We start from the raw sequence: 25,541 nt of genomic DNA on the forward strand, positions 1-25,541 counted from the left end.
AGAAACATATTTGAAATTTTGCAATCAGTTCTGTTCTAAGATATTCACTGTAATGTGTAGATAAGCAAACAAGCAGCCAACCTGATGCAGAGCACCAACAATTTTTCGTGCTTCTTGGTAGACCATCTCCGCACTCCAGTGGCTGTTGATGCGTTTTAGGGCTCGGGCCAGGCGGTTGTGCTCCCTCAGCCACAGTGTGTGCATAGCGGCCAGAGATGTGACCTCACTGGACCGGCTGTCCCCGGCCAGAAAGCATTCAATCCTCTCCCCTTCACTTGCATTTGAGTCCTGTGCACAAGGTGACGGGATCCGGTCTGTGAAAGGCAGGTATTCCCGATGGTTATCATAATACTTAAGGTTTACTCTAAGAAGGCCTTCTTTGCTTGTTAAATTCCTTAGTTTGTTTTCAACAGCAGAGGTACTGCCATAGACTGTAGAAGCATCAAGGAAAGAAGTTAAGCCATTGATCTGTTGTCTTGGATTTAGCACTGATACATTTCCAAAGAGAATACCATGATCACCAGTGCCGCACGCAGGTGATGAGCGGTAGAAGGGTAGGCAGTCCATCCCTGTGGATAATGTATCATTGCTGGTGACCTGCATAAAAAAAGGGTATTTTCTGAGGTAAGGAAAACAGCAGCTGTGGATGCTGAATTAAAGCTTGCCTAATTATTTGCATCCTCTGTCTCAGTTTTCTGTTGTTCAGATCTCATCTACTGGATTGCCATATTTAAATCCATAGAGATTGTTTTCCTTCAGATTTAAGTAAAAAGATGAACCTTTTTAATGAAAAGATAGAGAGAAACCCCAAAATTTTTACTCTGACATAAGGTACTGATGTAATAAATCTACACCTAAATCAATCTGCCTTCACAATCAAAATTTATCACAAAATGTATGAAAGTGAAGATGTGAACATTTGGTCAAGTTCTGTTCTGCTAAACAGCAAGTGAAACAACAGGTTTACATGTATGCACAAAAACATCATAACAAGTTTCGATGTCTGCAGTGGCATACTGTAAAAGCTTTGGTTCAATGCTGCATTCTAATCCAGTTTCATAACTAAAAAAGGCAGATGTAAATATTTCTGCCAGTCCCCCTACAGTTCTTCTCCCACATTATTTTACAGAGACAACTATCTTACAAGTATTAAATTCTGACCATCTCTATGAAAAGCAAAGGCTGCATGTAGACTTCCCTAAATGGAAGATTGCCTAGTCTATTACTGGTTTGAACCCCACAGTTGAGACACTGAGGTCAAATGATTATCCAGCTTTTGTGTGATAGTCAGTATGGATATAGTCTAAACCAGCCTGACATTTGGTCAGCTATTCCAAATATAGGCAAAGGGCCTGAGAAAATCATGTGGGAATTACCAGATGAGATCTTGAGGTATTGGTAAGAATATTGGGAGAACACAGCCTAAACCAGACAGGTAGTTTTGTCACAGAGGAGCACTGAATATTGCATATGAATAACATAACTTCTGTGGGGAGGGTAGCAGTGGTACTGGAGAAGGAGAGAAAGGAAGAGGGAGAAAAGTTTCATTCACGTTGTGGAATATCCAACAGGAAAAGTCAGACCATCAAGTTTATTTCAAAGTACAGAGTTCAACACTAAAACAAAAGCTGTCTTATTGCAAAGTTACTAAAATCTGTCTGTCTTGCCTAATGCAGGTTTGGCTTTACAAACCCTTTTTCTGAAAAGCTATTATTTCCAAATTCTAGCAGTACTGCATTGAGCACCAATGGTGACTTATAACAGGTTCTAAGAGGTTAAAAAATATTAACCTCAATTAAAAATTTTGCAATAATCATGGAGTATAAATTTCAGGGAATATTAATCTAGTGTTTTCTTATTAATTAATCAACAGGAAGTAGGTACAGATAACACTAACTACAGCTGCTCAAATATCCCAGAAAACAATAATGTTCAAAAATTTGACTAAGAGAAGATAAGTGTTTTGTACCTGAGCTAACCCTTCTTATTTGTATTCTATCTGCTTGCTTTTCATTTTTCAGAACTCTTTGGCAAAAGTCAGAGAAAACTACATAACTACATATGTTATATAAAATGTAATTTCTTCTTGATTCTTCTAATAATATAGAGATCAGTCCATGGAGATAAAGCAGTCATTAAATTGGTGTTAATGATAACAAAGCAATTTAAGAATGAAATTAATTAGCTTCACATAATAACATTGTTACCTCAGTTATTATACTAGGTAAAATTGTCATACTACTGAAAACTCATGTCAGTCAGGATGCATACCAACAAAGAATTTATGAAGAAAGGATTGAATTTGTAATTTTGTTTGGTAAAGAAATTCTACCATTATTTCTTCATTGCCTAGATTTTAGCAAATCGAAGTAGGTTCTGTTTGAAGGAAATTTCTTTTTCTTTCACTGTTTTCTGAAATCAATAATTTCTCTACCTTCTGTTTTCTATTTAGTGTTTGTTATTAAATCTCTTGCTATTATTGTGGCTTTTCCCCCCCTTCAGCTGGTAATGTAAGCAGGCAGCTCATCTCCTACTACAAATACCTGAACTTGACAGACACAACATTGTATGCGTTTGAGTGCCTCCTGCTTCTAGTTTTCAGGGAAACCTGGAAGAATTCAGAGATTACTGGGAAAAGAGTGGAGGAGATGCCTTTATGTCATTAACCAGCAAGGCTCACAACAAGAATGTATCAACAGTGAATGGAGTTCATACTGAGTAATCTTTAGTTAACTGCCTCTGCAATTTCATTTCAAACCGTTCTGGTCCCCAGTGGAGAAAAACACCAGTAATGAACATTAAGGGACTGGCAGAGCTGCATAATGCGATCCTTTCCCTTTTCATGGGATAAGTAGTGTGCAGCCAGCATCTGAATGTGTAAATAAGAGGTTCCTTACATTATCATTCAAAAGACATTAAAAATAATCTGAGTGAAAAAGAGACTCTCTTCTGCTGGAGTGGGTACAGAATAATAATAATATGATAATATTAATATGATTCTTTTTTTCTTTGCCTTGTATATTTCTAGAGGGGAAAACCAAATTCACAACAAAACCCTGTTTGGCCACAGTGGTTTTCCTGTGTTGATTTAAGTAGTTATTATATATGCATGGTCAAACCTAGTTATGATGAAATTCTTTTTGTGTAGGAAAATGAAGGGCACTACTTGTTTAAGTGTACTGCAATATCTAAATTGTTATTTCAGTTAGAGAAAAATCTTTCTTACTTTTCATTTATTCTGTGGGAAATGACCTTGTAAAAGATTTTTTCTGTAGACTTAAAACCTAGCTTGTGGTCTATGAAACTTTCGAAGAGAGGAAAACATAAATGCTTATTTGTGGACATGAAGCTTGGAGGAGAGTCCATGACCCTATCTAACAGTGAGCTGCTGCTTCTGAAACACAGAAGAAAAAGGCAGGGCTCACTTTGCTGGTTGTTGGGTGTACGCTGACTGATCTATTTGTAGCTGAGACAGTAACCTGTTATGTTACATGTCACTTTTTGCAAGTCACCTCAATTTTATGTGACTGTTTCTTTTCCACTTTGTTGTATCTGAAGTAGCTGAAAGCTTTTCTGGGTTGTATCATACCATGTGTATGTGCCGTGTCTAACTTATTGGCAGCAATGTAATTACGATTGAATTTGTCACTGAAATCACTAGCTCTCCTATGAAAGTCTTTCTAATGCCTCATTTTGTCTCAGGTCTCTAACCTGAAATCATCGTCTGAGGAATGACAGGTTATCTCCACAATCCTGTTCCATTTGTCAGGCTGCTGTAAAAGAAGTATAAACTAAAGCTAGTGGGTTTGTTGTTTTGTTTTTGGTTTGTTGGGGGGGTGTGGGGGGTGTGAGTGGGTGTTCTTGTCGGGGTTTTTTTGTTTGTTTTTATGTGTTTTTTTTTTTTGAGGGGGGAGGTGGATCGGGGGGATGGTTGCTTGCTTGGTTGTTTTTTTTCATATTATGGGATTCTAAGGAGAAACAGAAAAAGAATCTCGCTCTACCAGAAGCCACAGGCTCTATGTGCGAATTACAAGGAGAAATTCTATAGCATTCATTATAAAAATTTCAGAATAGAATATCACAATGGTTCTTGCTAACCTATGAATAATTTACCTACATATGTTGTTAATATTAATGCACTACAGCAGGCTTCAGTCCTTCATTGAATCGCACTGACTCATAACATTTTCCAGACAGATTCCTTAACCTATGCAGTCAGGAGCCTTGTCTCTATGATTAAGTCCCCAGAGAGCATGTGCAGCTATAGGCTGTTCTTTTCTGTGGGTGGATTCTCCCTTGGGTGCCACTGTTGTAGGAAAATAGAAGAGTGTAAACTGTAGACTCTAGGTTTACACTGTTACATAGTATGCTATTGATTTCACCGTCTTTGGAAACCGGCCCCAGTTTCTTAATATACGGGATGAATGTATAAAACTGTGGTGGTTTTCCAAATATTTAATAATTAGAGATTAATTTAATTAAAATTTCTGGAAGAAAATTAGTTCTAGAGCATAATAGTATTTTGTGTCAGTGTTCAAAATCAGTTCCTCTGGTCCAACTAGTAACCCCTCTCTTCCTTTTTTTAAAAAAATGTTTTAGAAATTATTTATTTATTTTAAAATACAGACTCTATCCTCTGAGAAAAAGAGTCACAAAATACTGGGCATATTTTAAAAACAAAAGAGCAGCCACATTTGCATCTGTCCATGAAAGCTGTTAATAACAGATTAATAATAAAATGGAGCTGAAAAATGCATGGGAATGTAATCTTGTAACAAATTCACAACCTCTGAAATTTATCTAATACTTGGAGAGCTGTGACTGAATTTCTTTGCATGTTCCCCACCATGGCCACTTCTGGCTACACCAAAGGTAGCCATTGGCATGCCTTGACTGCTGGGTGGGAGCAGCATCGAGGCTACACTCAGTGACAGATTTAGTACCTGTTCACATAACTTGAAGAACATCCTTGAAACCTGCTCTGTGATGAATCTCTTCACAACTCTAGGACAAAAATTCAAAATCTATGCCTTATTTAGAGCAGTAAAGGATGCACTTGTGAGCCTATGCCATGAATATCTGTGCAGCTTCTTTCTTTCTGCGCTGCAATGCCTCTACCATAAGAATAATGTTAGCCTTGGAGTCCTTTTTTAAAGATCCCTTAAGTTGTTTCTTTTTTTAAGCAGATAGGATTTCTAGGCTTAAATTAGTCAGGGTTCAGTGATTAGGCTTCTATGGTTCCTGTGATCCAAATTCAATTCAATTTATGGGAAACAGTCTTCTCAATTTAAAAAATTCCATTTAGTAATAAAAAATATGGAGGTTTTGCACTTAAAAATCAATACTAATTATGCTATTTCAAAGAATATGTCATAAACATGAAAAATAAGCTTTTGAAGACTTTTGCAGTTCAATATCTACTTTTTAAAAGTAGACTTTTAAAAATAGGAGTCAATATATTTTATAATATGGTTCAGAGGGATCCTTCATCATGTAATGCAAAGCACTACTGGACAGGAACTGGACATCTGCACTAGCCTCTCCTGGTAGGACTTTGGGAATGAGAATGTTTCTAAGGCTATTACTTAACAACATAAACAGAAAAAAGTAATTTCAAAAGTCTGTATCACCAACATGAGAGAGACTACATTTACCCGCTTATGGTAAAATTGCAGGTGGTCATTAGTTTCTCTTAACCTTCCCTGTATTTTAGATTCTCTCATCAAATGGAAGATAAGCTACCTCTTAATGCAGAATCCAATTTGGTTCTCAATACAATTAGTCAAATATTTTCCTTTATGTTTATGAAAGAGAAATGGGGAACTTAAAGCCAAAGGAAACTGACATGTTTATCAGCTACAGTTTGTTGAGGTGAAAAGGGTTTGCTATTCTGCTGAAATTTATTCCCTACATTGGCTTCAGTACATAAAGAAGCTGGTCAGTAATAAGCTCCAACTCTGAGCAAAGTTGTTTAGGTTGCCCTGCGCAGAAATGAGGGCATCAGTCCAAGGGCTGTAATGGGCATGGGACCCTCCTATAGCATGGGTTGGGAAGGTTGCTCTTTGAGAAACAGTTTACTTTGCTACTAAATTTTTTGAGTGAAAGAGTGAATATACTTTTAAATTAATTGATCAAGCATACAAGATCTTACATTTAAATCAATTTATGTTTCTTCTAGCCCTTTAACAAGCTTTAAATTCATATTGTCCATCTGCCCAAAGCAAAGATGTGATGTGTGTAAGTTTCAGCTGCTCCCTGAAGATCTTTTTATGCATACATTGAAGGGATAGCTCTCTTCAAAAGTTCCCCTGAAGCATCTTTGTTTTCAATGAGTAAAATTAAGATCCTTTCATTTTATCTGGTTGAAAATTTAAATGACTGCTTTGCTATTTTTCCCAATGGAACTCAAAACCTTGGAGCATGTGAACAGTAACATTGGAAGGGACTAGTAAAGTTTCTTTGCAATATAAACCTGAGATAAAAACTTGATGATTGTATTAAGTACATTGACTATACTTTATTATTTATATAAAAATATCAAATATCTACCTGTTTAATGTAATAGTTGCACAGGGTTTCAATTTTTCTATAACTGTTTGCTCTAATATTTCTTTATGATCTATCAATCTGATTTATAATTATTTCAGTATATTTGTATCACTAATGTCTTTCACTTTACTCACCTGTTTAGAGCCTGAAATTTCTCTTCAACAAAACAATTTAGAATCTTACCTCTATTGGAAAACATGGATTTTGTTTTTCACATGTTGTCTGGCACTCCATCCCATTTAGGAAGGCAGTTCTACTTGTGCTCTGGGGTGTGAATGCAATGTCATGGTCTATGTACTGTCCCCATACCATAATAACATCAGAATACAGGGCATCTTCAGTAACAGCCTCATTAGATGCATGAATAATTTTTCTTGTCACTTCACGAACCTGGGAAGAGAACTAATTTATCTTGAGTGGCAAGTAGTTTTCACAAAATGGTAAAACACTAAAATGCAAGGAGAACAGTGATGAAAGCTTTCTATCCCTCTACTCCATTTTCTGTACTACTAATGGCTTTCCTAAAACAAAAACCCAACAAAACCAAAAGCACAACTTCTGACTGACTTATTTCTGTTCAGGAGCTGAGACCCAGGTGCCACAAGCAGATTCAAAGATGTTTCAGCTGAGTTTTAATGTGTTTGCCAAGGAGCAGCATATCTTTAATCTGTTCCTTTCAAGAGAATTTTGAAAACCACAGCTTTCTTTTAGACTGTCTAAAAGTTTTCTTTCTGTTTATTCTATTTTTTCCTCCTTTAACAAATAGATTTTCTGGGCGACCACAAATCACTCTGGGTTGCTCTGTACATAAGTGGAGGAGCTTATGCAGCCCAGGAGACAAGCTAGGTTGCAAACATAATAGCTGAAAGATCTGCTTCCTTTTCCCAAGCAGGGAGAAGCCAAAATATATTTTTGAGGCACTTTGGTGCAAGATGCACAGACACATATGCTCTGAGGAGGAGCACATGGAGATATCTATGTTACATGTCCAGCCTATACTAATAACCAAGCAAAGCCATCAGAACAAAATCAGCACTGTTTCTGAAAATAAGGGTATAATTATTCAGAGTCCTCCTTCGTGCTGCAAAATATTCCCTGGCATACAGCAGCTGTTTTAGAAGTCAAGCAACTGAAAGGGCAACATATAAAACTGTGTCACAAAGTCTGTAATAAATATAAGGGCTATATAATGAATGTATAAGGCAGGTGCAGTAAAATAGAATTGGTAAGGACAACAGGCAACATGGGACTTGTTAGGAACATCAGGAATTATATTGAAATAGTCAAGAGCAAGATACATAGAGCTCATGAGGAATTAAAACATTTAGATCAGTATTTTAATAGCTCTGGTTGTCACAAAGCGCAAAACTTTTTCTTGCAGTTAGTAAGATCTTATCGCTGTTAACTTGCACAGCTACAGTGTGTTCTAGTATTGCTTTTTAGTAATCCTCACATTTATCTATCACCTTTGCATTATTTTCATGTTGCTTTTCAAAGGATGTATTTAGATAGATAAAAGTAAAAAAAAAAAAGAGAAAAAGAAAAAAGAGAATTGTGTAAATGAGGAAAAGCATTTATGACAATAATTTTATCCTATATTACTCCAAAACAAAGCAGAGAACTTTGCTGATGGTCAGAGATAGTCAGATTTGGTACAGTTATATAATCTTGTTTTAGTGTGTTTTATTTCACAAGTGTATACCCTAATGAACCTAGAAAAAGGTAGTTTGTACTATCTACTGGAAATTTACCAGTGTAAATGTCAGGTTTTCATCTTTGAGTGCTAAATTGTGCAGCTTAGAGACAATGTTATTTAATTAATAACATGAGTTGCAGGTGACATTAACACTAAATTCTCTTGCTTATCCTTATTAAATATACAGCGGTTAAAATAACAAGACTTTGAATCCATCAAAAGTCAGATTTCAAAGAAATGATGACAAACCAGAACTTGCAAATCCAGGCCGAATCATTGCACACTACACTAGGGAATTTTTCACCTATTCTTCTGTGCAAATGCTTTTTCTTCAAACTTCCCTCTATAGCAGGGCTGCTATTTTTTAATGCTGCTAAAATCCATGAATATTGCAATGCTTTCTAAGTTAAGCAGCTTGGCCTAGCTAAAAAATGAAGTTATGTTTTGACAGTAATACTTGTTCAGTTAAGGCTTGCTAGTGTATGAGAAATAGCATACATGCACACTCCTATATACACGTTACCACATCTTTGGGCTTTGCATTTATTTTGTTAACACACAACTTTGTTTTCCCCCACCCCTTCACTGAAAAAAGGCACCATTCTTGAAACAAATCCCTAGAAAGTCTAGGCTGGAAGTAAACTCTGGAGACCATAATGTGCAACTTTCTATTGAAAGCAAGGTTTAGGTTATTGAGAGACCTATCAAGCCAGATCTTGGGGATTTCCCATGAGGGATATTCCAGCTTTTGATTCTTATTCCAACAAAAGCCTATTCCAGCATTTAATTGTTCTTACAGAAAATATAATTTCTTGTATCAAGACATAATTTTGTCTCAAGCAACTTGTGACCATTGTCTCCTGCCATGGCATCGTTCATCCTTGTGAAGACTTCTTCTCTATAATAGCCATTTCATCATGGGAGATCATGATTAGGTCCACCTTGCACCACCCTTTCTCTGCCTAAGCAGTCATCACCCTGGGTGTGCTGGCTGCCTGGCAGCTGGTGTACAGCTGGCTCATGCCCTACCTCTCTCCACCACAGTATTTTTTGGAGTACAGAGCTGCCCCTCAAGGCAGTCAGTGCCCCTCTTCACTGTCCCAAAGAATTACCCCAGACAGGGGCAGAGGACCTCTCACCATGTGGCTGGCTGAACTTAGCTTTAGCAAAGCCAGTTCCTCCTTAACTGATCTCCACAGATACTTTTTAAGTATTCTACACAGATACTTCATTTACTGTTGTAAATGAACGTCTGTGGTGGCAGGTATGGTTATAGCCCAGTGTAAGTGTTTCGAGTGATTTTGTGGTACACTTTCTAACCAAGGGTAGCTGGAATCCATTGTATCGGATGCTGGGATCCCACCCTTGAGGTTGGCTGAGCCCATCTTCATAGGCTGGTGGAAGCCATCTAGCCAAAGCTGTGTTGGATGCTCCCCATCTAGGATGTTCCCTGTGAAAAGAAAAAGAAATCAAACCAAACCAACTAACCAACAAAAAACCCCAACCGCAATAAAACAAGCAAAAAAACAAATCCTAAAACACTGAATATAGATACTATATATTTATATAATATTTATATTCTGAATATCAAACCTGAGTATAACATAAGAGAATCATTAGCCACAGAGCAATATGCAATTGCAATAGGATGTTCATACAGCAATATTTTAAAAGGCATCAAATACCAGTCTTCATGTATGCCAAGATCAGTTTGACATAAAATGGAAATAAGTAAAAAAAATTGCTAATGAGTTGTTGCTACTTTGTTTATAATCTAAATTTGTTACCTTTTGACATATTTGGAATACTTGCCAGGAAGGTGATTTCCTGATATTGTCCTCATTCCCCATAAAGTCAGATATGCTCTTAAGTGCCTTTGTTAACATCTTTTAAAAAGATGTTTGTCTAGAGCTAGGAATTTAGGAAACTATAAAGAAGACCTAGAATAAAGGTGAATAAAGTTTAAAAGAAAAATGGACACTAGTTATAGAGAAGTAATTGTTTAGCAAGACCCAAGGAGAAAGTACTGAGGAAAGGGGAGCAATGGCTGAATCCAGTGGCAATTCTCCCTCTGGTTGCATTTGCTTTAATTTCTTGGGTACAGCTTTGCGAGGGCCTGTGCGCAAGCCAAAGCTCTGGTATGCACTATGCTTTTAAGTTGCTAGAATGAACTGTAGTGCATTTTTGGCTCATGACAATGTCACCTCTCTGGGCACAACTTGGCATTGCTGAATACCAGTTTGTAATCCTGAAGCCAGCCTACTTGGAATAGGAAAGGAAAGTAAAAAGATGTAGGCAAAAGTGTAAAAGTAAGAGGGTAGGAAGAGTCAGGTCATACTTAATTTGAGGGCCATCAAATGATTTCTGGTGACTACTGTTTATTAGTGTAGTCAAAGACTCTGGAGTTTGACCCAATTAATTTTCCCTCTATCATGAATATTTCAAATGCCTTTTTTCTAAGATAATATTTTAAGATTTAGTTTTGGTTGGTTGGTTTTTAATGTGTCTTGTTCAATATTTTTCACAGTTGTTAAATATATACCAACATTAAAAAGAAAAAAAAATGTTTTGCAAGGCACTCTGTTGACCAAAATTGTAAATTAAGCCACAGAGAACCAGAAATATTTTTGGGCAGTTAGCAGAAATACACAGTGCTAGAACACACATTTATATGTCTATCAGGATGCTAAAGAGGAAACGATTATTTTATTAACACCTCATTGATCTGAAGAGGCTCAATTTGCCAAGCTATATGGTAAAGTAATACACTTAATTATCCACAATAATTCACACTTGAAGGTTGAAGTATGCTTTAATAAAGTATACAAATTAGTTACAGTCGATCTATCTTTATTGAAATTGTATAAAATACTGCACATAGTGTAGTAATATTTGATTCAATTAAAAATAATGAAATGTTAATGTAGCTGCTTAACCAGTGATTTTTCTCTTGATTGCTTTTGTATTTAGCAGATCACTGGAATGCTGCTTTACTAAAATGCTTCTCACATACCTTTTTATTATTTCATGAAACGTGTTAATGTCTTGGAATCTTACTTGAGTTTAAAAGGCAGCTGAAATAATGGGATTTTGCTACCATACAGCTTTATAGAGTAGTCAAATTTGATTACTCTAAATTTTGTTCATGGGAAGTAAAAGTTTTCATTTACTTGTGAAGTACAGTTTGGACATTGTTTGGACTGCTTTCAAAGGAGCCTGGAATTTTAAGTTGCAATTCACTATCCAGATTTATATCTTCTGAATGTTATTTAATGTCCTGCCTTGTTTCAGTAAAATCTGTTTTTATCTGTTACTAGAAAATTTGGATAATGACACTGCTGGAATGTCTGATGTCATGTTGATATTCTCCATGGAAGGCCATGTTTATGCTATTCTGCTATGCCTTTGTTCTTGGAAGTGCACACTAAAAGTAATTTCAGTGCACTAGAATAAATCTTTTATAATTGATTTGATTTGTCCCACTCATGAACTGATTTAGTAAAAAAATCTGTAAAGCATTTTCTTGTTCACTTCTAAATAGATTTAAGTAGATTTTTCTTGTAAAGAAACAATTAATTTCAGTATGAATTTTGGTTTTAAATTTCACCTATGAATGCAGTATTTACTGAACTACAGCACAGCATCACATTCCTACTGGATGATCAAATGTACAAATGCAATATAAGTCCTTATATGTTTTCTCCTCAAAAGTGGCAGCTGGAAAGCAAGGAAAAGCACAGACTGGCACTTCATTTAGTGTCTGAAGTCTTTAAAGCTGGCTTACATCACAGAATATGTTATGGGCTTTTTATGCTGATATATTTCAGTAGAGATTGAGGTATTTCAAGGGGCTCACAAAGTTTTAGACTAAGTTAAGATCTGACTTGCCAGTTTCAAGTCTTTATTTTGGGGATTTTTTTTTTGCTGCCTTGCACCTTTTACAGATGTTTAGAGCAAAGAGTCTAAAATACCACCTAATACGAGTAGAGGGTTTAAACTCTGATGTCATGCAAGCATAAAAATATACAAAATATACAAAGTAGAACACAGTGACTACAGACTAAGCAAACTCAATGTATGATAGACCTTACCCAGCTCTAGAAACCAGACTGAAATGCCCATAACACATCCTAGTACTATCAGTCATTAAGGTCTTTTACCTTACCTACAGCAATGTGCTTCTCTCTGTCTCTAGGGAGAAAGACTACACAGCCATGCCTGCAAATTAAGAGCTCCAGCCATGTGCCTGTGTTCAGCTGCATGAAGCTTGGCCAATGTATTCAAGCCCTGTTGGAGTTAGTGCAAATATTATACTAGCTGCTAGTTCAGATTCCAAGCAACTCTGCAAGTGCCTGGGGGAAATTATCCACATAGTTAGATTTATAAAATTGAGGCACACCAGGTTGTGTCCTTTCAGCAGAGTCTATCAGGCAAGTTCCTTGCAAATGACTGACGATGTAGCAAAACAGATCCATCTCATAAAACCAGACTGATTGAATAATAAAACTACAGAGTTTTACTGTTCTGCATTCACCACATCGCAGAGCACCTTAACCTGTACAATGTTAATGACCTTCCACTTTTATCTCTGTAGCCCTTCACTTGTAACATTACAGCCTGCCTTTCCATTTGCAACCTCAGGCCTATGTATCCAGAGGCTGCTGAATATAAATATCACTTACCCTCATACTTAAAAGGGCTCTCATTCTCAGTTTTACACCTTCCTTACATTGGAAGATTCTGAAAAGACACTTATATCTATTATGTTGGGTTTTGCTGGAAACAATTGCCACATAGATTAGGCAACAAGTAGATACAGTAGAAAAAGATAGTAATTCAGATAGCCTCTAAACATATATTTATATAAACTAATATATAAAATCACACTAATATCACACAGAATTTTTACATGCATGCTTGCTATCTGTTAGGGTTGTGGAAAAATATAAAAATGAGAATCTATGTGATTTTCCTATTGCTCCTCATGAAGTAATTATATTTTCCTGTTTAATATAATTTTATCCAATTCAATCAAAAATAAATGCTGGGTTAGAATTAAGTTTGCTTCATTTATATAGAAAAAGGCATCTACTGAATCAGTCCCCCCGCAGTGTAAAGTTCCTCACACAGTCTTAGAAGCCTTCAGAGGGAAAGCCTGTCTACAAAAATTAGTGTACCAAAGTTTAAATGATGAGTTCTTCCTCTGGGAACTTTCAGAGGCACCTCATTTAAAGACATGTTTATGTCAACTTAGACCACTTTAGCTCCACCAATTTTCTAGTAAAAGTAAACACAGCTTCTTGAGTTTAAAGAAGAAAGAAGAAGGATTTTTCAGGGCACAATTCTTATCATACATACCTGTTATTGCATGCACCAGTGATGAGTCGATATTTATTAGCTAAGCAGTTGTTTGGACATTTTGGTGGTAGCATATAAGGCAGACATCCAGAAATATTAGCAATCCTAGTGAGCAGATCAGCTGATAAAAGATCTGAAAGGAAGAACCCAGACAAGCAATTTGCTCTATCAGATATAGCTGCTACAGTAGAACGGGCATTATTGTCTGCTGCAACTACAACATTCTCTCTCTTCCTCCTGGAAAAGAGCACTTAGTGAGAAGTGCTGCAAGGGGCTGCCTCAAGTACTTAGAGGAGAGCTTGTTTTGTTATCTAATGCATAGACAACAAGAAAGTAGGCCAGCAATAGCTGAGAACTGAGGTTGACCTGCTCTTTTCTCTCTGCCTTTGACCTGCCTTCTGCTTCCTTCTTTCCCCCTATTGCAGTCCTTCACTTGGCTGGTCCCTGTACTTACAACAAAGGTGTAAAAAATGCCATTCCGAAACAAAAGCACATTCCAAGGGCAAAAAATGTGGAACCAGAAAGACACTGTAGCTGCCTATAGAATTCAGTAGTGAGTGGAAGAGGAACATAATTATAAGCTGGAATTTGGAAGCTAGGTAAAATTAGGTACCGGTGTACTAGTAGACAGCATGTCATTAATATATTTGTAATATGATCCAAGATGGGTCTCCCAGTGAGCATGTGATGATGAGGGACCAAGATCCCCAGTTGTGAAAGCTTCAGAGAGCGGACACCCTCTCTCATCCCATGCATTTAAACACGTTTGGCCAATTGGAGGTGGATGTACACATGAAACAGGAGCAAACTGGTCTAGTGGAAGGTGTCCCTGCCCACGGCAGAGAGGTTGGAACTGGGTGGTCTTTAAGGTCCCTTCAAACCCAAACTACTGTATGATTCTATGAATATTATTCCTAAACTCATAGAACCCTTGACATTCAAACTGACTGTAATCATCATGTGCTGAAAGAAGATGGTAGAGGTAACATACAATTTTTTGCCTTTGTCTACCCTGGCTAGTGCAAGACACCAAACCTATTTGTTCTGTCCATTCAACTCTGAACTAAGCTTCTATAGTGCATTAAACAAATAAAAACATTAAACCAGAAAAGAAAAGAAAATCACTAGCTGAGTGAGCTCAACAAAATATTCTCTGAGCAGTTAGAACCTGTGCAAGGTAGGGGTAAGAACAGAGAGAGAAGAGGCTGTTACATTGCCTACATAAACTTGTCATTATGTACTAGTCGCTCGTTCCAAATTTGTGGATACAGTTCTACTTTCCTGTTAGTTCAGGTTCAAAATTATACTCAGAGCTCAGCTCCCCATTATCTGGGCTGCCTAGGTATTGACTTCCATGTTTTATTTAAAGTCAATTTAGTTCTTTAATTCAATTAAAACTATTCTTTTGTGCCCCATAGACTGTACAATGTCTATTTGTGTTCCATTAACATTGTTCCAGCATTGAAAATTAACAAGTGTTTCATGCACTTCTGTAATTAAAAAATGTAATTTCTTTTGAAATTGTACAGCACAAGAATAATTGTATCTGTGTGTGTGTGTATAAATATATGCACACATACTCATTTGATATAGATATATTTTTAGTTCTACAAATGTCCCATTAGTTTAGTAATTCAGATGTTTCTGCATGGAAATAAATAATAAAATAACTGTGGAGCTTTATGTTTGTCTACAGAACTCTAATGCTTCCATATATTGAAAAAGTCTTGTCATAATACTAGGGCCAAGCATTTTTTGTAAGTGAGCAAATTAATCTGTGGGGGAAAAAAGTCAATATTTCAAAACTTTTGAGCCTTCCAGACACCAGACAGACATCTTGAAATTCAACTCTAATTAGCAGCAAGAATTTTACTTTACCTAGACAATTATACAACTCTGAACCTTCTGGCCTTTCTCTCTTTCTTTCGCTATCTAACATAAAAAAACAGTTAAAGTGGAAATAAAAGTCTAACAGCAATGCATTATAAAATTAGTTTTGAAAATAAGAGCATATTTTCTTAAAAGAGGGATATGCATAAGGCAATCAGTATTGAGGGAAAGTGTGTTTGAAAATGCCAGTGTCATAGGGTGATAGAAGATCAAACACTAAACCCAAAGTACTCGGGAAGATTTCATTGTAAACAAGAAGCTTGTAACACTGAGGATATGCAAGCTGATTTACAGGCAATACAAATATAGAGTCTTGAGTTCACAGGATGCCAATAGCTTGGTGCTGCTCTCCTCAACTATAGGAACACAGCCTACACTCCAGCAAAGATTTAAACCAGTGACTATGTGAGATGTTTTTAAAAGAAAGTGCTTCCTGGCCCCAGGGTGACAACAGGATATGTACTCCTGCTAAAGGTAAAATAAAACTAACCAACTCTAATCTAGACACAGCATTCAAGAAATCAACAGGGGGCTTGCCAATGTCAATATACTATATTTACCAGTTGGATGCAATGAACGTTTGTGCTTCTGGCAAACTTTTTGTTTCAGCACCTGAATTGACATTTCCATTCGTTCAGCTGCTTGGGAAATATCTTGACTCTCTTGTTCAGGAAATTTTGAGAAAGCCAGGAGCAAGGTAGGGGTTGCTCTTCCACTTCCTTGGATCTTTCTATAATTAAGATAAAATATGGAAGGTTTTGCAATGTATAACTTTCTAGAACTTTTTCATAGTTAATTAGTTTCCCACATTTCCTGCTGATTCTATCCCCTGCCCTTATTCAATGTATGCGTGTTAGTCCCTTCTAATTCTTACCCACACTCCTAAAGATGAACACAGAGTAAGTTGCTAACTGCCTCAATGTTTAATAATGCAGAAAAAGCCTCCTAAAGATAGCAGATTGACCCATGATAGCATCATTATTAGGAACATGAAATCAAGTCATGAAGCGCATTTCATACATGTTTAAAGACCTAGTGTGGACCATGGTGTTTGGGCAGAAGGTTTTTATGCTTGTCAGACTCTCAGTTTCTGAGTCTCATTACAGATCATAATTTATGAAAAAAACAACCAAGCCCACCAAGCCCTAAAACAAATTCTCCAGACTATGAGCCACATTTTCATCTTCAGCTATTTTGTGTCTGAGACTTCTTTCTATCTTATAATAATACAGTTATAAAACACTTTGTTTACAGATTTCTAGTCTGACAATGCCTTAGATACATGAAGGGAGGATGAAGCCAAGGTCTTTTCAGCAATGCCCAGTGACAGGAACAGAGCTCATGGGCACAAATTGAAACACAGGATATGGTGTCAGAACATCAGGAAACACCTTTTTCTGGGAGGGAGACAGCACTGGCATAGGTTGCCCAGAAAGGTTGTGGAGTCTCTCCTGGGAGATATTTAGAAGCTGTGTGGATACAGTGCTGGACAACTGGCTCTAGATAGCCCCACCTGAGCAGAGGGTTTGGTCCTTCAGAGATCCTTTTCAACCTCACCCTACTGCAAACCTGCAGTTTTTATGAAAACTTTTAAAGAGAACCCAGCAATAGGACTACTGAACACCAATGCTCTTTAGTGCCTATATATAGACATACACAATATTTCAGAAGAAAGCTGAAGAGTCTGGTGTTTTATCTTGGAGAAGTAAGTGGTCTCAATTTTATTCCTAGTAAAATTTGAATTCCTAATTGAAGCAATTATCATTAAGCATTTATCTTTACCATCTTTTAGCATTTACCATCTGTAAGATATTGACCAAATAATTGCCCTAATATTCTGTGAGATAAATAAACATCAGTATCTTCATTTAGTGCATGAGGCAGCTGAGCCACTGAGAAGTGAAAACCTGTATTTTAAATTTAAATGCCTCAGGAATGTCAGCGATTTTCTAACTAACTACTAACACTACAAAATAAAAGTGACCTTGGTCTCTTCATACAGAGCAGCCACAGTTCTTGACAGTTTCTGTCCTTATAAACAGTCATCTCTTACAGAGCTTTGCAAAAGTTACTAATTTTCATATCACAGGGATAAATCTTTTAGGAAAATCTGAGCAGAAGTGCGATAATTGAACCCTTTACAGCTTAGCTGATGTATTCTAAATTCTGGAGAGAAATGAATTCTTTATAATATAGAGATCCAGTCAAAGCTACACAGAAAGTGATTGAAAGAGATCACTCTCATAGCATAACTCTGGAACAAAGGAGCTTTTCCTAAGTTGTTACCTATACAGAGTTCAAGATTAATGTTTTATTTCCTTTCCCTTATCATTTCATTACATCTGTTTTAAATGGAAGGAGAAATATGAAATTCACTGTAGCAGTCCAAGTTGAGGCAAGAGAGTTTGGACATTTATGCCATAGGAGCTGTTTTCATCTCACTCTTATATGATGATAATGCAGAAGGTTGTATTAGATCAGCTGATCCATGACTTAATAATAAATAATAGAATGGTTTGGGTTGGAAGGACCTTAAAAATCATCTAGTTTGAAACCCCCTGCCATGGGCAGGAACACCTCCCACTAGATGAGATTGTCCCAATAGATGAGAGTGGGTGCTGTGAATCTATGATTATAGGTTTTCTCAAAGAAATAGGAAGATGACATAAAACTTTTCTGTTATTAAAGCTTTCTGTGGAATAGATTATTCACTTTTTTTTTACCTTTTCATTTCATAATGTGCAGCATAATCCACTAGACTAGAGCCCTTCTGGATAGCCTTAGTAATGCAGTTATCTTCAGTTTCTTCTCAATGGGGAAGAAAATGAAAAGGAAGATGAATATAATAATCAATACCATATTTATTAAAATATTTACAGTTATAAAATATAAAAGCTTCTAATATTAAGGTGCAATTTTTTCACTTTAAACCATTTACTTATTTAAGTATTCCTGAAATTAATGTTGTGACTTCTGCCTTTTCTGAAAGGTAAGGTAGGGGTAGTCAAATCAATTCTTCCTTAATTTATAAGGTTTGAAGAGTCAGTTTTTCTTCCAGTTTCTTTAAGTATAAATCCAATTATGCACATGTTACATAGGGCCAAACGTATAAGGTCCAGCTGAAACGTGTTCTCTGTATGCAGTTATTCTCATCGGGCTTCATATGTATTTTTCATTAATTTGTCCTTGGACTGATTGGACAAATCTGAGCTTCCCTCACAGGTAATATGGGCTGGTGTGAGACACATGAAGAATTCAAGTTCATATTCAGGTATAATTAATTAACTTTAAGACCTTCTGGAACTGGACCAATGCATGAAAGTCCTATTCTCATTTCTTCACCTATATTTGATGGAAAGACATATGTGAACCTAATAATACTTCAGCTGTGCTATTTTTTATACTGCTGTTGTGAAACTTGGCTTATTTCTCTTTTGTAGGTGTAGCTTTATATTAAAAGAATCAGTCATGTTTAAAGTTCAGTGGCTTAATTTCCATCTGTATCTTGTAAGATGGCCCATTTTTCTGAGAAAAAAGTATTAAAAATAATAACAATAATTTATGTACAATTGCTCATCTTTTATGGACAGTGCAATTTCAGGGGGACACATCCTATCTGTAGTCCATACTGTACTATTTCTGTTATTTGGGGTTTTTTTGAATAGGGCACTCAGCTCCAGGGAATATAATGTGTGATGAGGCCTTATCTTTGCTAGGGAGAATTATACTCCACTCTACTAGAGATTTCATCATCTAATTATAGCAGTAGTTATTTCACTTTTTCACTTATGCATGATAAAATATTCAGATGATTCATTTGATATTATCATTCAGATTTCTGCTAGATCTGAAAATGTTTTTGCATCTATGTTATAAAACAAGTCTGATCTTTATAGGCCATACAACAAATAATTATTTTATAATTTAATGTGGCATGGTTTTTAACTAGTTTTAGGGGTTTTACCTTTGAGAGATATGTTTAACGTACTGCTTATTATGTGATACTGATTCAAACTCTGATCTAAAAGAGAAGATCCACTTGCTATTTTGAACGCCATTGTCTCTTTTCATTTTCTGCTGAGAAATTTGGTTTTGGTACCAATAAAGTGTTTTCAAAAATGTGGTTCTTACAGTAACAAACATTATTTTGTACTGTTTTCATCAGACCAAAGGACACTTACTCTAAAAAGAATCACATGCAGTTCATCCATTCTGTTTATTTACAGTTCACATATTTTCACATATACTGAGGCCTTCCAGTACCTTAGCGGGCATATAAAGAGGAGGGAAGGCACTTCTTATATGGGCAGATAGTGACAGGACAAGAGGCAATGATTTTAAACTGACTTAGGGCAGGTTTAGGTTAGATGTTTGGAAGAAATCCTTTACTTAAAGGGATTTAGGAGAATGTAAAGTTTGAAAATCCTATCTCTGCCCTAATTTTATGTAAAATCAGTCTCTGCATATTTCTTTTAAAATTCAGTTTGGTATCTGCCTACATTTCTAGTTTAGTAGACCTAACTGATTTAGATTGACCAGATGCAAATAAAGCAGCTCTAATGTTAAAAATTACAAGATACATTGTTTGAACGTACGGATTACTGCAATCTGAGATGCTCTAAAATCCACAGGGTGCCAGCAGCAAACAGACACACAGGAGACATTGCATCCCTGAAAGCTAGAAGGAGCATGCCAGGTGGGACTTCCTATGGCACGAGCCTCTAGCCCAGAGTTATTAAAGGTAATGATTAGCAGATGGGGAAAGAAATCTATCAATCATACTTGTAAACATGTCATCTGACATATGAACATCACTAAGAAAGTAAAATCACCCCTAATCAAAGACTAAGTGATTGAGATACTTTGCCGTACAGAGTTTTACTCTGCAAGTTTATGAAGCTCCATTTTATAAGAAAACACCCATGGAATAATTCTCACAGAAGCCAGAGAGGGTGCTTTGCACACAAAAAGAGATTAAGCTATACTGCCATAGCTAAACTCTGCAGTGCCAGTGTATTTTCAACAATCAACAAAAGAAAATAACATATCTTTTTACTGTTACTTACCAAAGATGGTATCTTTGCCTATCTGAAGGAAAGAAAATAAAACAGCTGTGAAGGCTATAGCTGCTGAAAATCCCAAAATAATGAAAACTTTCATCTACAAGAAAGAAGTGATAATTGTTGAAAAAATATAAATCTTCATCTTCTAATTATAGGCAGCATTATAAATAATTTCCTGTATAAGGCAAATTTTACTTTAAAATTAGCCACACATTTGACTATGTTTTCAAAGTAACTCACCTTCTCTTTTTCCCTTCCTTGCTTATTACTTTTCATTTACATTTTGAGAAGCTTCCAGCACAAGGAGACACATCATTTTATTTTATAACATAATATCTTCCACAATATCAGCAACACTTAAACTACATATTAGAAATTCATCAATATTTTACCACCATTTGCATGATTTGATTGTAAATTAGTGATTGCACATATAATCATGAAATGGCCAAATTAGTAATAACATCAATCAGATCGTTTTGTGTTTCTACCCAGACACAATTGTGGTATCAAAGCAGCACAACAAATATGCTCTCTTGGCTAAAGTGAGCTGCATTCTCCATTACAGTGCACTGGTTCTCTGGCAGTTATTACAGCAGTGAAAATATATAAACTATCCAAGAGGTAATATTTTTCACACGCACTATGTTGATTGGAGATTGAATGATTTAAAATATTTTTAGCTCTACATCCTATTAACATTATAAAAAAGTAATAAATCAAGTCTGAAAATTCAGGGAAATGATATTGCCCATAGAAACTCAATATGAAATCACGCCTTCCTTTTACATTTCATAGATTAATGTGATTAATTTCTTCTAGAAAATGGCAAGCAAAAGTTTTATTGTCTGACCTTTTGTCTGCTGAGGAGATAATCTTCACCAGTTCTGTACTTTATGGATGGCAGTAACTGTTTTGAAATATGAAAGCCAAGTAATTTCCAGGGACTCACTTATGCTATCAGCTTCATGCACTAGTACTCACACAAGCTTTACCAGTGCAAATGATTTCAAAATCTTTTTGGCCACTGTATGTTCCCACAAAGCAGAAACTGACGTTAATACTTGACTTGTTTACTTTTTCCCACAAGCAACCAAAAGCAACCTATGTGGCCAGTTCTTATATCAGAGTTATATTTCAGAAAATGAGGAGAAAAATGCTCATGCTAAATATGCTATGCAGTAAAATAAACTCTGTGTATATTTTTCACTAGTTCTTTTTGTCAACGTATTTGAAAACAAAAGCAATTTTGTATCCTATTTTATGCATTCTGTAATTGGTATTTTACCAAGATGACCATTTTACATTCAGATGATAAACCCCAGGTTGTCCATCAACTTCCTTCCAGCACTTTATTTTGTTTTGTTCTCTAGGGCAATTTATTTCACACTTCTGAGCCTAGTTATTTTTCTTTAGTTACACTTTTCAACTCTATTTCTTCTGCTAAAGCCAGTAGTTTGACCTGTAAAATCTGACTGGGTTTTTTTGTATTTCTTATACAGGCAGAGAGATCAAAATCAGATCTGAAATCAGGATTGAATATTCCCTCATTTAATCTTTGCTGGTATCAATAGGGAGATCACAAGGTGGAGCCAAAGATCAGTGTTTTGATCTCTACCATAAGTGGTATGTTAAGCAGGAGCTGGATAGCAGGGAGCATCTGCTTGTGGTTCTGGTATATGGTGGTGAAAGAAAACCTAGGAGCATGTGAACTAACTGGAGGAGAAACTCTAGCTTGTTCTTACAGCAGGAATATCATCCATAACCTGTTCACTGCAAAGATGAGTGGACATGGTTGAGAAGAAAGCACAGAGCAAAGGGAAACAGACCTCTATTGGAAAAGTAGGTTTATGCTCCTTACCTGGGGGATTTAAGGTTACAAAGTCAAATTTGCAATATCTCTTTAAGCACATTCCAAATTGTAAATCTTTTAAGATTATGTTTCCTTACATAAGAAAAAATAGAGTAGATTGGCTTCTCCCAAGACAGCAAAGCATTGAGAAAAGCAGATCTCTTCCAAACACCTAATAGAATAAGAAGCTCTCATCTATATTCGCTGATATGCTTCATAAGTACCACAGGTTTAATTTCTGAGAGATAAGAGGCTTTCTGAAAGTGAAAAACAGGTTTGATTTTCTTTGTAGTTTTACAGTCAAAAATCAAAGCTTCCCCATTAGGTTCAAAAAGAGCATACCTACATCAAGGTTTGTTTAAATAAGGATCTCAACCTTTGCTTGCTGGTTGCAGTTGAAATGTTTGTCAACAGCAGGTTTTAAATGGTTACATGCATGTTGAATGGCAACATTTTTTTTTCTGTTTTTCTGTTTTTAAGAGTATGAATGATTAACTCCTCACTGAGCCACAAATATAGTTTTAGTTAAAACATGTGGGAAAGTTTAACTACACTGGACTAACACAGACAGACACATTTGTATTCCTGTTCTTACTGGAGCTCATTCAGAATCCAGTTATTGAAATCTGCTGAAAGACAATTAAGAGGGCAAAGGTCAGTGGCTTGGAAACAGCCTTAAGTTTTCTTAATCCCAGATTCTATATTACCTACATGTCAGTGAAGAAAATTTCGATGAATATCTTGCTGAATGTACCCTCTTTATCCCAGATTGTCTGTGAGTTGCCTTTCTTAATCCATTCTTTCTGTAGAAAGGGTGTCACACCTCTCCACCCAGCAATGAACCTGCACAAATCAATGACAGTCTAAACATGGAGTACAAGACCAGTATAGAACAGTCCTCATGCTAAACAGCACTCCTGAGAAAAGCAGCAGTGAACCTTAACAGCTAACCATATGAATATTTTTAAGATTTAAATTGACTTATTCAATTTGTTATATTCCCAAGATTTAAATCTGCACATGAAGAGCAGCACTGTAGTTGTGTTCTTAAAAGTTAAAGACCTATAAAAATAAATCTCTGAGTTAATGATAAAAAGAAAATTCTGATCAAGGAAATACCCCAAAGCAATAGAATTTCAGATTATTCATATGTATGAATTTCTGCAGACCTACTATGGTATTAAAAAAATTAGTCTATACTTAAAATGTTACCCAATTGCAACTGCTGTTTGATACAGGAAACAGACACAATTCTATGACCTCAGAACAACTTACATTTGCACTGTAACAGCCTGCAGTCCTACCAGGCTCTCTGAGACATCATCAGTTCTTTGCAGCATTGGATTAGAATGAGACCACCAACACATATCTGTTCAGCTGCAGGAGGTATTTTGATAGCAGCTTACACTATTTGGTAGCATTTGCTGGCAATCCTGGGCTCTAGTAAGGCATGAAGCACACTCTGTTAATATGAACATCTAATCTATAAGAGAAAAATTAGTTTGAGATCTCTTATGTCTTTTAAAGTTCCAAGAACACACTTGCAAGGGAAGAAGCAAAAAGGCCATATAACTGCACAATACTTGAAGAGAAGCAATTTTGCTGAAGTTCCTGCTTAACAGCATAAAAAACAGAAATAAGCCTTATTTTAATAAAATCAGCAAAATATCATGTCAAAAAAAGGAAAGAAAAAGGTGAAAGAAAAGTACTTTAGTGTGAGAAATCCATGTAGCTGTGTTTCAATGATAGCATGACTTCTAGTTATTTTAAGCACTTAGTTTTTTCTGGAATTAATTTCATTTTATTGGAAACTTTATATTTTTTTTCTTTTTGCTATTATTCTCTTTAGATAAGACCTTGCAGGGGCCTCTCAAGCCAGAAATGGGATCAAGTGGGTGAATAAGTAATGATCATTCACTCTGTATTCCAGTAAAGAACTAAGGGTCAAATAGGTAGAAAACAAACAAAAAAGAACTGCTGTTTAGACAACAGCTTGTACATATGGTAAAAAAATTCATATGAGTTCATAGGAATGTCTTAACTATTTTAGGGAGAAAAAATATATTAAGGCCTATGAGATACAAGATTACAACCTGGACCCCAAAATCAGAAATTAACTATGGCTGGAATTTTTTTTGTCCTTTCTTTTACAGGCTTCTCCTAACACTAAGTGTTGGGCGTGGAGTTTTTTGACAAATGCAAAATACAGTGCTAAGTGGCTTTTAGGACCAATTTTTATGCTTGATGTGTAGACTTGAAGTTTGACCTAACTGGTATACGTAGCTGTCTTAAATTAAACGATTAATAATAAATAAAAAATATATTTACATATAGTGGCTAAGTAGTTCAAAAGTAAGGAATAGTCCAGATATTATTTCAGTCTTTATATATCATATTTTTTTTGGTTTTGGATGGGGAGCTATCTGTCTATATGTATAGATATCTCTCTCTATATAGATTTCTATATATCTATTTATTTACCTCATGGTCTCTGATTGAATTGATTCCACATAATTAACAAATAGCTAAATAGATCAGGAATTGAACTAAAATAGGCCAGTAAATAATTAAATGGCTGGCTGTAGTAACTAACAGCATCCAGATTAGCAGTAAGTACTATAAGCTAGGGCTTTGGACTTTTACTCCTGCAATAAGTGGGTTTGAAGAAGGAATAAGCAGCTTGCTAATCTGGAAGATTGTGGTGGTCTATAGCTGATTGTCCATCCAGGTGACTCCATGCCTGTTTTTCTAAATGCCATCCTTGTTCTCCAAAACAGTATCACTGCCTTTGTGGATTAGTTATGGTCTCACTCTGAAGAAATAGTTGTCCAAGGCTGGTGGAATGTCTCTCATATTACTGTCCTCTTATTCTTCTTATAGGCATCTCAGGAAGAGTACAAGGATCTTGACAGGTCATGTAGAGAGAAAATTAGAAAGGCAAAAGCTCAGCTGGAATTCAATCTGGCCACTGTTGTGAAAGCCAATAAAAAAGTGTTTTTATAAATACATTAACAACAAAATGGTAGAAAGAAAAATCTCCACCTTTTTCTGTACTTTGAGGGAAACACTGTAATCAAGGCTAAGGAAAAGGCTGAGCTACTTAATGCTTTCTTTGCCTCAGCCTTCAACAGAA

At 36.0% G+C, this 25,541-nt stretch overlaps 1 protein-coding gene across 1 annotated transcript in view; it reads right to left on the reverse strand.

Moving 5' to 3' along the window:
* TPO (thyroid peroxidase) overlaps positions 1–20,653 on the reverse strand; it is a 37,005-nt gene extending 16,352 nt beyond the window's left edge. Inside the window, exons 1-7 of the mRNA XM_071548149.1 lie at positions 20,560–20,653; positions 18,217–18,301; positions 16,054–16,223; positions 13,604–13,736; positions 9,566–9,695; positions 6,733–6,939; positions 82–597 (exon numbers count right to left, since the gene is read on the reverse strand). Coding sequence (XP_071404250.1) covers positions 82–597; positions 6,733–6,939; positions 9,566–9,695; positions 13,604–13,736; positions 16,054–16,223; positions 18,217–18,301; positions 20,560–20,653 — 1,335 coding nt within the window. The remainder of the gene's footprint in view (positions 1–81; positions 598–6,732; positions 6,940–9,565; positions 9,696–13,603; positions 13,737–16,053; positions 16,224–18,216; positions 18,302–20,559) is intronic.
* Between the last annotated feature and the right edge of the window lie 4,888 nt (positions 20,654–25,541).

Source organism: Pithys albifrons, chromosome 2 (assembly GCF_047495875.1).
Source record: "Pithys albifrons albifrons isolate INPA30051 chromosome 2, PitAlb_v1, whole genome shotgun sequence".
NCBI lineage: Eukaryota > Metazoa > Chordata > Aves > Passeriformes > Thamnophilidae > Pithys > Pithys albifrons.